Source organism: Eurypyga helias, unplaced genomic scaffold (assembly GCF_000690775.1).
Source record: "Eurypyga helias isolate BGI_N326 unplaced genomic scaffold, ASM69077v1 scaffold8805, whole genome shotgun sequence".
Classification (NCBI taxonomy): domain Eukaryota; kingdom Metazoa; phylum Chordata; class Aves; order Eurypygiformes; family Eurypygidae; genus Eurypyga; species Eurypyga helias.
This window is the reverse complement of record NW_010252013.1, coordinates 1-11,891: the sequence shown is the minus strand read 5'-3', so window position 1 is coordinate 11,891 and position 11,891 is coordinate 1. Positions and strand designations below refer to the sequence as shown.

Here is an 11,891-nt window from a genome sequence, read left to right as displayed (position 1 = left end):
CCAAACAGCAGCTGTTTGAAACTGTTTAGTGGATTTATATGTTGAAAATAACCTAACAGATGTCATCACACAGTTCCACAAGGTATCACATGGCATCTCCACACATGCAGCATGTAAGATCCACTGGTTATGTGCATCTCATGCACAGGCTTTGCATGACAGGAGAAGGCTGCCCAATTTAGGGATGCTATTACAATATCCTTTATTGTAAAATGACACACAGCAGGTTTCTAATTAAATTTTAAGTAGAAATGAGTTCCCAGCTCTTGAATAATTCAAACTGTTCTATTAACCAAGGTTCTGAAATGCCACTGAGACATGAGCTCTGGACACAGCAACGGCCAGGGGAAAAATAGCGCTTGGAAGCACAGAAGTGGTTAGCTGGGCAGTAGATAGGGCAGGGTACACATAAAGAACAGCTGAAAGAGCACATCTGCTCATGGAGGAAAGCACTGCAGGCAAGAACGGAAGGAGAGAGGAGCATGTTCTGCATACAAATGGGGCGAGGCACGTGCGGGAGGCGAGGCTGGGTTCGGTACCCATGCATCTCGCTCTCAATGCACAAGCACATGCTGTTCTCCAAGTCACGTCCTGATCTGTGAGTACATGCAGGTGCCTGCTGGCACACAAATAAAAGAGGTGCTGAGCACGCTGCCAGAGCGCGAGAGCGGCTAAGCCAGAGCACGTCCCGAGGATGCTACTAGGAAAGGCACCACCCGCATCGCAGCATCTGCACAGCCTCCCCGAGGCCAGGCCTGCCCGGGGCCACGTGAGCCGCAGGGCAGCAAGAGCACGGCCAGATGAGCTGGGCAGCAATGCTCGCGAGCAAAGGGCTTTGGAGACCTGCGCTGGGGTGGCCCTTGCCCTGCACAGCATGCACTGTGCCTGCGGGCAGCCTGAGCCACAGCACTGCGGCAGCCCTCAGCCTGCGCACGCACAGGTCTCCTGTAGGTCATAGGAATAGGACTGAAGATAAAACAAGACTCGTGTTTTCTAACGGCAGATCTCCGTCAGACCTGCTGAGAGGGAGGCAGCGATACCGGATAAGGGAGGAGGGATAAGGCCTGGCCCCTCGGTAACACTTAATACATGCCCCACATGACACTTAAGAGCAGCAGCATGTGAAATAATCTCCTAAACTACTGGAAGCCCTGCAATGCTCCTCCTTCCTCCCTTCCCTCTCCCTGAGGGCATCTCAAAGCCAATGAGGGGTTCCAGGGGAGATCACCACCACTGAGTGGTCTCAAAAAACACTCCACAGAGGAAAGCAAGCTCAAATGCTAACAAAACTCATTTTGGCCATGACTCCCCAAGAAGCAGGCAGGACGGAGTAGGCAACGGGACAGCTGCCCAAGGGAGAAAGCCTGCTGTCTTCTCTCGGGCCAAATCCTCACTGAAGTTGCAGCGAGGAATCCCAAATCCAGCTTAGGGAACCCAGCTTTGACTCAAACCCCAAATGGCCTTGATCTCTGAGCTGGGGTCTTGAGACCTTTAGGGTGTGCTTAAGTGACAGCAACAGAAAGAAAGGAGAGAGGAGAGAGCATAAAAGGGGCAAGGAGAGAAAGAAGGGCGTGAGGCAATAGGAAACTAGGTAGAGGCAATACTTTTCCCAGCTCACAGCAGCTCAGGAATAAAGGCTCAGCTGTAAGTTGGTTTCTAAAGCCTGTGCTTGCTCAGGGTTCACTGGGGACACATCAGGCACTGAGGTGAGAAAATAGAGCTGACGTTTAATCTCAGGCCCTCTTAGCGAGAGTTGTGTCGAAGCAGGAACACAGATCCCTGCATCCTTCCACCTCCCCAGACTCCCTGCAGAGCGGGGAAGAAGAATGGAGTAAAAATAACCTACCTGTTGCCGGTCCCAAGTCCAGGCTGGAGTCGTTGAGCTCTCCCCCGTCTTCCCAGAAATACTGCGGGGGCTGTAAGATCTTGGACTCCTCATTCTCCTCACTGGCAAACCCTGATCCTGGGGCAGCATGCAGAGAGCCGGGGGCAAGATCAGGCTCCGCAGGCTCCGGGCTGGTTTGCTCATGGGAATTCATAGGCTCCATCATGGCAAACTCCAGCAGGGAAGTTGACGTGAAGCCATCGGCAGTTGACTCCTCCGAGGAGGCAAGGCAGAGGCACAAAGTCCCTGTGTAATGACAGTAAAACCACATCAGAGATAGGGCTGACACCCACTGGGCTGGTCTTCTCCTTGCAGCCTGCAAACCCAACCCACCCAGCACACCTCCTTCGGGGTAACCTGCCCCTTAGATGGGCTGTGCTCCCAGCTGATGGGGAAAATTAGGGCATTTTGGGAAACATCCACAACCATGCAGAGGAGCATTCACATCCAGGAGTCAGCGCCAAGCAGCCATCCAGCCTGGGGCACCTCTCTGCAATGGGGCAGGGATGGCTCACCCTCCCTGAGGTTTTTCCCCCACTGTGAAAGGCCAGGGTGCCTTGTTAATCGCTCATCCTGGAGTGGAGGCAGAATGTCTTACACTTAAGCCATGAAATTTTGGCCCTGTGAAGTCAATGACAGCTTCCTATCTGATGGTCACCCAGGCAAGATTTCACCCTAGTGCTCTTGATCTGCAGCTGTATGGGAACTGATTTAAACCAAAATTGTTTACATCACCAATATTAATCATGTTTTAAATCACCAATCTGGAAATTTATTTTTAAGTTATTGATTTGAACTTCGTTTTGCATTCACATTTTTTGTTTTCATAGGGAAGGGCTGCCTGTCACAGGTAAGAATTAAAATGTGCTAACAGCAAACATCAACCTAACGCTAAGCAGGGAGGCAGGTTGCATTTTACGCTTTTCTTTCAACAATTATATCCTTGTTATTTCCATTTAATACATTAGAGGGTTTGACTGACACTTCTTAATTCCTAGATGAGACTGTAATTGTCATTCACGTCAAGGTACATTCACATGCATATTGAACTTCAATCAAAATGCAAGAAAACAGCACCTGGAACTTGGCTTTATTCAACCGATAAATACCATGATAAATACGGAGACATAAGGAAAAAACGAGATTAACAAAACATGTTTTACATTTAAAACAGTTTTGTTAAGGAAGCAAAGTAATTTGAGTGAACTGAGCCAATTGCTTCCTAGTCCTCTGTTCTTCAGCACATTAAAACGAGAAGATCTCATCCTCTCACAGCTGATTTTTATTCACAGATCAGAAAAAAAAAGGACAAGTTTTCCCACTTTCTCAGCTCATACTCAGTCTCTCAGTTCTTAATGAACTAGTCACTGAACTGAACTAGTTGAATAAGCTGAAATGAAGACTGATTTGGTATTTTTCTTTGATAACTGATTTTCTAGACAAGAGATGTGCAGCAGATCTAATCCATCTGGACTTCAGTAAAATATCTGATACAGTGCTTCATGCAGAATTACAAGAGAAGCAAGAAGAGACACCGATTAGCAGGAAAACTATAAGGCAACTGTGAGGCATTGACTATACGAAAAATGACAGAGGCTGGAAGGATGCTATTAGTGGAATTCCTCAAGGTCTGTCCTTGGATCAGCTGTTCTTTCACATTTTCCTAAGTGACCTTGGAACAAAAATTAAGAACATGATAATGAAGTTAGCCAAGGACACAAAGCAAGGAGATAGCCTCACTGCACAGAAAGAGCGTAGGTACAGCTAGGTGATGTTGAGAATGAAAATAACAGAGAAATTACGAAAAGAAATAGTACAAAGTGATAAGTCACCACCTTGAAAACCAGCACCAAACATTTCTGATACAAGATGGGAAAACATCCATTAATATCTTAAGTCAAGACACACCAGCATTAGAAACAGCTCCGAGATATCACTGGAATGCAGATGTGAAAATGCTTGCACAGTCCTCAAGTATTAGAAACAGAGAGATTTTACAAAGCAGTGCTGAGACATCACCTGGATGCTGCACGCAGATCTGGATACACGTGGGCTGAAATGATTTAAGCAGAGCTGAACTGCCTTCAGGCAAGGGCACAGACTAGCCGACCTCCCGGGGTTCCTTCCCACACCACATCCTACGACTCCACATCCCAGAAGGACAAATGCAAATCAGGGCAAGCGCCAAGATGAGCTATGGGGCAACAGCAGATGGATTGGCCCTGGTGCTTTCACTGAAAACATGGGCTTGTTAGCACAAAAAGCTTGGGATTTGCTGCTTGCTTACCAGGCGGGTCACCAAACCTGTCTTGGGAACGTTGGAAGCCAGAAATGCATTTCTCAAGCCCTTTGCCTGCTCTGACCCTCTCCACCTTCCTCCGCTACTCTCTGAACGGAGCAAAATCCAATATTGGTTAATCTTTCCCATTTATGCTTTTCCCATATATGCTTGGGCTAGGCTTCAGCACTTCTCGATACCATTAATTTTGTTGTATTGATCAAGGCAAGATCGGCTGAGGCCAGAGCAGCAACAAAAAGGGAACAGCAATGGAGGTAGAGTATCGCAGGGGAAGGAAGCTACTGCAGCATCACGGAGCCAACCAAAACCCCTCTGGGCATCCCTGGGGATGGACCGGCTCCACGTGAGCTTGTGCACACCCAGGGAATTCTGCACACCTCTTGTGCAGGAGCCCAGATCTGGAGAGACCTGGCCAGGCCAGCACCGGTGACAATTCAGTGGTGCTCACCAGGCCCCAGCGTGAAGGTGCCCCGTCTGGGCTCCCCAGGCTGGCACGAGATACCTGCATCGCTAGCAGAGCGCACCGCCCAGCCCCAGGCAGCTCCCCGGAGATAGCACTTGTCTGGAAGAGCTTACAGCCTAAACAAACATGACAGGAAGCAGCGAGAGGGAGAAAGGGAACATAATTCTCAAAGTTATCCAGAAAAAGGGAGCAGAAGGATGGGGAAAAAAAACCACAGCAGGTCCAAGCCCACACAGAAAACCTGGTGGTTTTGGGACGGCAACTGACTGCCTAGGTCATGTAGGTCAGTTCTTCATCCACCCCAATGCCTCTGTTTCCTCCGACTCCCATAAGCAGGGATGTGGCTGATGTGGACTTTCCATCCACGCTACAATGCACCTCCCAGGTCTCCCAGCCAGCTACGCAAAGCCTCAAACTGTAACTCTGCACCAGCCCCAAAGACTGGTTGAGCACCCTCGGCTTCCATCGGCTACACCCCGTTTGCACTCCCTCCAGAGCTCAGCCACAGCACATCCCACCACCTCTACAGCAGGCATCTCACGGCAGGTGAAGCTGGGCACCCAGAGAGCTAATCCCATCCATGCAGGAAGCTCAGATCCTGGGAGTTTGTTTACCCTCATTTAACTCTGAAGTGTTTACCCAGTTAAAACCCCCTAAGCTGCATTATCTTGTTTACTGGGAAGCTCTGCTCTCCTCAGCCCAAGATAAAACTACACCACATCATCCCTAAGAGTGAGTCATTAATAGACGCAACCAGAGCAAGCCAGGTTTCTCCCAGGGTGGATCTGGAGTAGGACAACACCTTGGGGCCAGATGCACAGGCACGGGATGCAGAGGCTGGCCTGGGGGAACCCTCGATACCAGTACCAGCCCGAATGCGACAGGGCTAACAGCACCAGCGTACAAATCAGTGCCTCTCCAGACAGCATCCTGGCACCACTTCATACCTTTTGCACCAGCAACAACCCAAAGGCTTGGGGTACCAAGCAGCACACCCAAGATCTGCCATCTTCCCTCCCTTCTCTGCCAAGCAGCTCATAAAGGAGCTCAACGCAGCTGTCAACTCGGAGGCAAAGAAAGAGTCAAAGCTCAGGCTGAGCTGGGAGGCAGGGGAGCACAGAAGAGAGAGGAAATTTAATGCCTGAGACATCGGTGGCTACCCGTTCTTTCTCCTAGGATGGGGAATGGGGAATAGATGACTTCTACCAGCCATCAGTCTCCCAATTTTGTATTTTAAAAGGCAGATCAAGCGATAGGAAAAAAAGAAACACACATGAATAAAGCCCTGCGACTGTAGATGGGAGGGAGCAGGGAACGGAGCCAGGGCTCACCAGCTGCTTCAATGGGGTGTTTGTCTCTCATTTCTATTTTTGCAGCACCTCTGCGTAACCTGGAGGAGACGAGGCTCTGCATGCTAAAGAGGGCAGCCAGCCTTCTGGAGAGCGGCAGGGCTGCGAGCATGGGAAGGAAAACCCTCCCCAGATCAGACAGAGGAGGGGCGAGAAGGGAGAGAAAGTGGGAGAGGTAGACGGAAAGGGAGGAAGGAACAAAGGCGGACAGAGAGCCCCAAAACCAGCATGGGAGCTCCCACACTGGCTGCGAGCTCTCCAGCCGCCAGCACCCACAAAGGCGAAGCGTGGATGTAGCGCTGACCTTGCAGAAGATGCTTCACCTCTGCAACAAGCAGAATGGGGTGATTTCAACAGGGAATAATGCTGCAGTGGTTCCTTTCCAAGGCCACTGGAAAAAGCCAGCCAGGAGGACACACAGATGAAATGAGTTTGCTAGTTGCTGACCCCACTTACCCCTCACAAACTGAGTCCAAGTCAAAGTGGCCAAGCTTGCTCTGTTTTAGCTCAGCAGAGGATTCAATGCAACAGCCCCAGACAAGGCAGATGGGGGAGTTTTGCTCAACAGCAGGAAAAAAAAAAAAAAAAGAAAGAAAATCTGAGGAAAAAACATCTGCCATCTCTCTCCCAAACTGCTGTGAATAAGAGCAGTTTCACATTTCCAAGCAGTTCTAAAAGACCCCACAGTATTTTCTACATTAGCTGACCAAGAACCACTTTATCCCATTGCCACAAGGCAAGTCACCTCTCCACAGGACGGGGCAGCTGTTTAAAAGCTCCCAACTGGCTTATTGAATAGGACTAGAAGTGAAAGAGCAAATAAGTCGTTTCTGCATCCAGCTGAAATGAGAGGAGGGATTTGGGGAGATGAAATGGAATCTGGTTGTGACTGTGTCAAACAGCCTTTAAAATTTTCTTGGTTTTTCATCAACAAAAGCAAACCTCAATTTTCTCTCCAAGGAAACACAAACATCCCTTTAAGATGCCATCACATCGGCTTGACCTATAGAGGGGCCGCTGTGCCCTTCAGTTTACCCAGCTGAGGGTCAGCTTTACCTCTCCCTCCTGGGTGCTGCCAAGGAGGCAGGAGCTCGCTGAAGGGAGCAGCCTCTCACCACCCACTAGCAGAGCCTGTACACCACCACCCAAGTGCAGTCACACAAGGGAGGAGGGTCAGAGCATTCCGGTATTGCCAACGCAGCAGCCTCAACAATGTCCGTCTGGCCCTGCTACCACTGACCTTCCTTTCAAGCCCACCCCAAACCCAGGAGCTATCCAACAATGTTACTTCCTAGGAGAGCTGGGTCAGGAATGGGTCATTTACTGATAATCAGTTAGGACAGAAACACAATGACCAGATGAGGGAAGCATCTGCCAGGGCTATTCCCTCCCCCAGACCACCGCCTGGAAAAGCCTGGGAGCAAGGCCCAAGGGCAGAGAGGAGAGAGGCCCCAGGGCAGAACAGCCAAGTCAGGAAACGCTGCCAGAACACAACAAAACAAAGAGTAATTTAAATAACAAAAAAGTATCCCAGCCACAAGCAGTGGAGGAAGAGAAGAAAATGTTGTTCAGCTGAGGGATGTCCAAGCTGATGCCTCCACGCTCACCTGGAGTCCCTGACCCCCAGCAGCTTGCACAGGGAAGCATACGGGACAACGGTTTATGGGACCGAGTCCTTTTGGTGCTAATTCAGAGTTACAGACCATACCCATGCTGAGGTGCTCCACCCAGGAGACTTCTCCAGCCCAGCTCCCGCCCGGCCTCATCGCTGCTCTCCCACACTGCACTAGACCACTTACAAATCCAGCCGGATCCCTAATCTCCGAGATCATTTCCAATCAGGGCTTCGGAAAACAAGATCAGACTGCCATCCTTCTCTGGTACTGCCAGCAACCAGGTCCCTCACAGAGTATCCCTCTAACACCATCCACCTTCTCATGGCTCTGGTACATTTTACAAAGCCCTGGGAAAAGCACTTGGGTCTGTGAGGAGCAGACACACCAGCCTGTACCAGCTGAAGGAAGGGGGACAAGGCACAACTGAAAAAGCCCTTGCAACGGGACAACTCTGCAGAGGGAAATGCTAGAGCACACAGTAGCTGTGCCAGCACCTTTAAGCTTCTACAGGTCTTTGCAGCTAGCATCATCAGAGAGCTCAAACACAGGGCTAAGGGTGTGCACGTCTGCACGTACTGAGTGGGCGCTACCCCGCGAAGGACTGCCAACATTTGCTCCCCTGGCATTTCAGCAGAGAACATCTACGGCAAGCAGACCCAGGTACATCCACGGGAAACGGCAAGGCACTGCCAGAAGATGCACCTGCTTTTGCAGATAATTGCAGATGTGCCCTTCATCAGCACACGTGCCCCACGTCCCAGCGCAGAGAAGAGTCAGGTCTACGTCCTTTACAGTCACTAACATCGGCCCTAAGCGCTGCCACTCGTCTCCACCGAAGAGGATCCACGCAAGCAGGCCACGGCAACTCAGACAAGCCTGTCTGTCCTTCCCCCTTTGCTCAACTATTTATGCCAGGAGTCACAGTCCTGCTTGGTTTCAGTCTCCCAGACTGTTTGCCTTCACTCCCTCCCCAGATCGTCTCGTAGCCTTCACACCTCCCTCCTCTGCTGCCGCAACGTCTGCTCTCCTCCGCACTTCTCGCTACCGACAGTGGCAGTTCCCAGCTCGGGGTGGGGAGATGCAGCCCCTGGGGAAACAGCATTGGGTAGACAGTTGTATAGAGCAGAAGAGAATTTTCCTTCCCCAGTTCCCCTTCACAGGCCTCCTCCCTGCCCGAGCAGAGCAAGCACTCTCCTGCAAGCAGATGCAGGAGGGACTTCCCTCAAGACATGGCTGCCCATCAACATGTAACAGAAGACCTTCGCACCCCAAAAGATATTTAAAACTCACTGGGTACAACACTGAGCACAAAGCGGTTACACTCCGCTCCAGCCCCTGCGGCAGAGTAGTGAGGACCACCCTGCACACGCTGGCATGCTGCACAGCAGCCTCAGCCCCGAGACGCCCCGCTCTCCAAACCACCCCATACATCCCAGGCAAAAAGCTCGTGCAAAGGTTTGGTAGTCCCAGGGCATGTGTACGGGTCCTGACTACCTTCACAGCACACCAGGCAGGATGGGAAGAGCCCAGAGCGGTTGCGGTTGTCGTACAGAGGGAGGGCTGCACAGCTGGCTTCCCCTCAGTCAAAATTATCCCCAAAACAAGAATGTACATCCAAACCCTGGTAACCACAATGGGGCTTAACCAGGCACGGGGACAGCGGGGGGCCGATCCAAGCCCCAGCAGGGCGCATCTTCCTTGCCAACATCCCCGGCCCTCTGAACAAACCAACGCACGTGTTTGCTTTGCCTCAGCGCGGCCTGCGCTCGTGTGGCTGACAAATAGCTGCTCTCCATTCTTCTGGGATTACGTGTTTCAATAGCCAGAGAGAACTGGAAGCAAGTTCACCCAACCGCCAGCTGCAGGCCGTGATGGTCCTTCCTTGCAGCCTCTCTCCCCTGGACTGCCGTTCTTGCTGCTGCTCACTCAGGTACCCACAAAATGCCGGAGCTTCTTCCCACGCTAAGCGAGTGGAAAAACTTTTGTGTGCTCTCATGTGCAGCTCGTCGCCGGCAGCTTCCCCTTGAGGGCTTAACGTAGTTATTTCTACCCTTGATGCCTATAATTAAATGAACATTTCCTTATGGCACTGAAGTGGCCAAGGAAAAACTGACTACAGGGAATTTTCATCCATCCTGATTTATACTCCCTCAGCTCAAGCTCATTCACACAATGCTAACAAGGAACCTTCTAAGCAGGCAGGAGAAGAAAAAAAAATATTAAATAGCCCACATGCAGAGAAGAACCTGGGGGGACAACAAGAGGGAAGAGACCAATTCCCTGCCTTCTCCCCCTGCTTTCAGCAAGGGATGTTTCCATGCAGACCTGTGCCTGCTCAGCAGGCTGTTGGGACCCCAGAGAGCCTCAAGTCCCACTTCAGCCCATCTCACAGTCTGTAGAGGCTCCAGATCCTGGGAGGCACGCTGCAGGAAGCATGCCTTTCCCCTGTCATCCTGGAATTGCACTCAGTCATAGAATCATAGAATGGTTAGAGTTGGAAGGGACCTTAAAGATCATCTAGTTCCAGCCCCCCTACCATGGGCAGGGACACCTTCCACTAGACCAGGTTGCTCAAAGCCACATCCAGCCTGGCCTTGAAGACATCCAGGGATGCGGCATCCACAGCTTCTCTGGGCAACCTGTTCCAGTGCCTCACCACCCTCTCCCTCCAGCTTGCTCTCAGGTTTTAACCGTTCCTGCCTGCGGGACTGGAGGAGTGAGGCCAGAGTTCACTGTATTATTCCAGGCTGGATCAGATCCTAAACACGCTGAGCAAAGCTACAAACAAAATAGGGCTTGATTTATAAATTCCCAGCAGTCTGCATCTCCGCTTCTGACCTCCCATCTAGGTAGGAGTCCAGGTGTCCGGAGATGCCTGGCCAACTGAGTCCAGCTCCTCAAAGCTGCTACAACCCACCAGGATTACCAGTTTCACTGGATTAGGAACCGAGCTGTCCCTTGGAGCTGCAACTTGCCTCCCATCCCTATGTCTCTCCCTGCTAGGACAGCAGAGAGGATCACTGGGAAAGCCAAGGACCCAAATCCTCCGTACCATCACCAGCTGGGCAGCAATGCTAGAAAGTTTCCCACAGCTTCTACAGAATAGGAAACACATGCTCCCCTCAGCACACCAGTACCAGCTGTGGTCCTTTCGGCCACCAGATTTTAAAACCACCACGAGGTCCATCTCCTCCCTCTGCAGAGCAAACGTAGCTTTGAAGAGATGGGGATGGGGCCAAGGCTCGTCAGTAGATCGGTAGGGTGGGAATATGGCAGTCCCTCCTCCTTGCCCTGCTCTGTGGAGGAGGCGGAGGTCTAGCTGAATTTGGGTCTGCTACAGAGACGCAGCTAAAGGACCTTTGCCAGCCGTGCCCAAGGTTTTCCCTAACGTGGACACCCTGCCTGGAAGATGCCACCAAACTAGATCCCTGATCAGCTCTGGGAAGTCTTATTGCTTCTGTGCCATGGAGCACTGGCACAAAACCCCAACATGCTTTCCGATCCATTTGGCTCTTTAAGCTTACTATTGTTTGCAAACCTAAAAGGCTTTATCCCTTCTCTTTAGGAAGCCCCAGACAACACGAGTAAGGCACTGTACACACAGCTCACAGAGAGGGCTGCTCCACGGATGACACATTCCCCCCTGAACATTTTCGTGAGATGGGGGCAGTAAGAGAGATGCCAGGGGGCTGGATGTCACTGTATCACAGCTCAGCCGTGCTGGAAGACAGGGACTGGTTGGGAAATCAGCCCTTCCTTCCCTCCCTGCCAGAATGACTCAAGACAAAGACTCCCCCGCTCTTTAAATGTCCCCGTTCAAAACTCCTGCTCCGCACCAACCAGATTTCCGTACAAAAGGGATGGGGTTAGGGAGGAAGAGGGCAATCTCAGCCTCACAGGTCTTTGGGGGGACCCCTTTGTTGGGAAATTTCCCCAGACTATTTAAAAATAGAAGCAGAACCTTCATAACTATTCCGAGTATAATTATTCCTGCACTTAATTGCCTTTCTCTGGCACCCTACCTCTCCTCTTGGAGAGGCTCTTGGGGAAGCGCGGAGCAATTTGTGGTTGCCTCTTCCTTTGTGCCAGTTTCGCGGTAGTTAGTAAAATTACCACGACGCCAGAAGAAGCCATCAGTACGAGAGAAGGCGGTTTTGGGGCAGCTCCGGCGTAGCAGAGGCTACCGGAGCGGAGCGTCGCGGCGGGCAGCGCATCCCGTCCAAAGCGACGTCCAGCCCCGCACCGCAGGCGCTGCCGGGGCGAGCGGGGCCCCCACAGG

At 51.4% G+C, this 11,891-nt stretch overlaps 1 protein-coding gene across 1 annotated transcript in view; it reads right to left on the bottom strand.

Annotated features, from left to right (window-relative positions):
• PODXL2 (podocalyxin-like 2) overlaps positions 1–2,131 on the bottom strand; it is a gene marked incomplete at its 5' end in the record, with an annotated part of 16,540 nt that extends 14,409 nt beyond the window's left edge. The window contains one exon of the mRNA XM_010152201.1: positions 1,847–2,131. Within this exon, the coding sequence (XP_010150503.1) occupies positions 1,847–2,131 (285 nt within the window). The remainder of the gene's footprint in view (positions 1–1,846) is intronic.
• Positions 2,132–11,891: the final 9,760 nt, after the last annotated feature.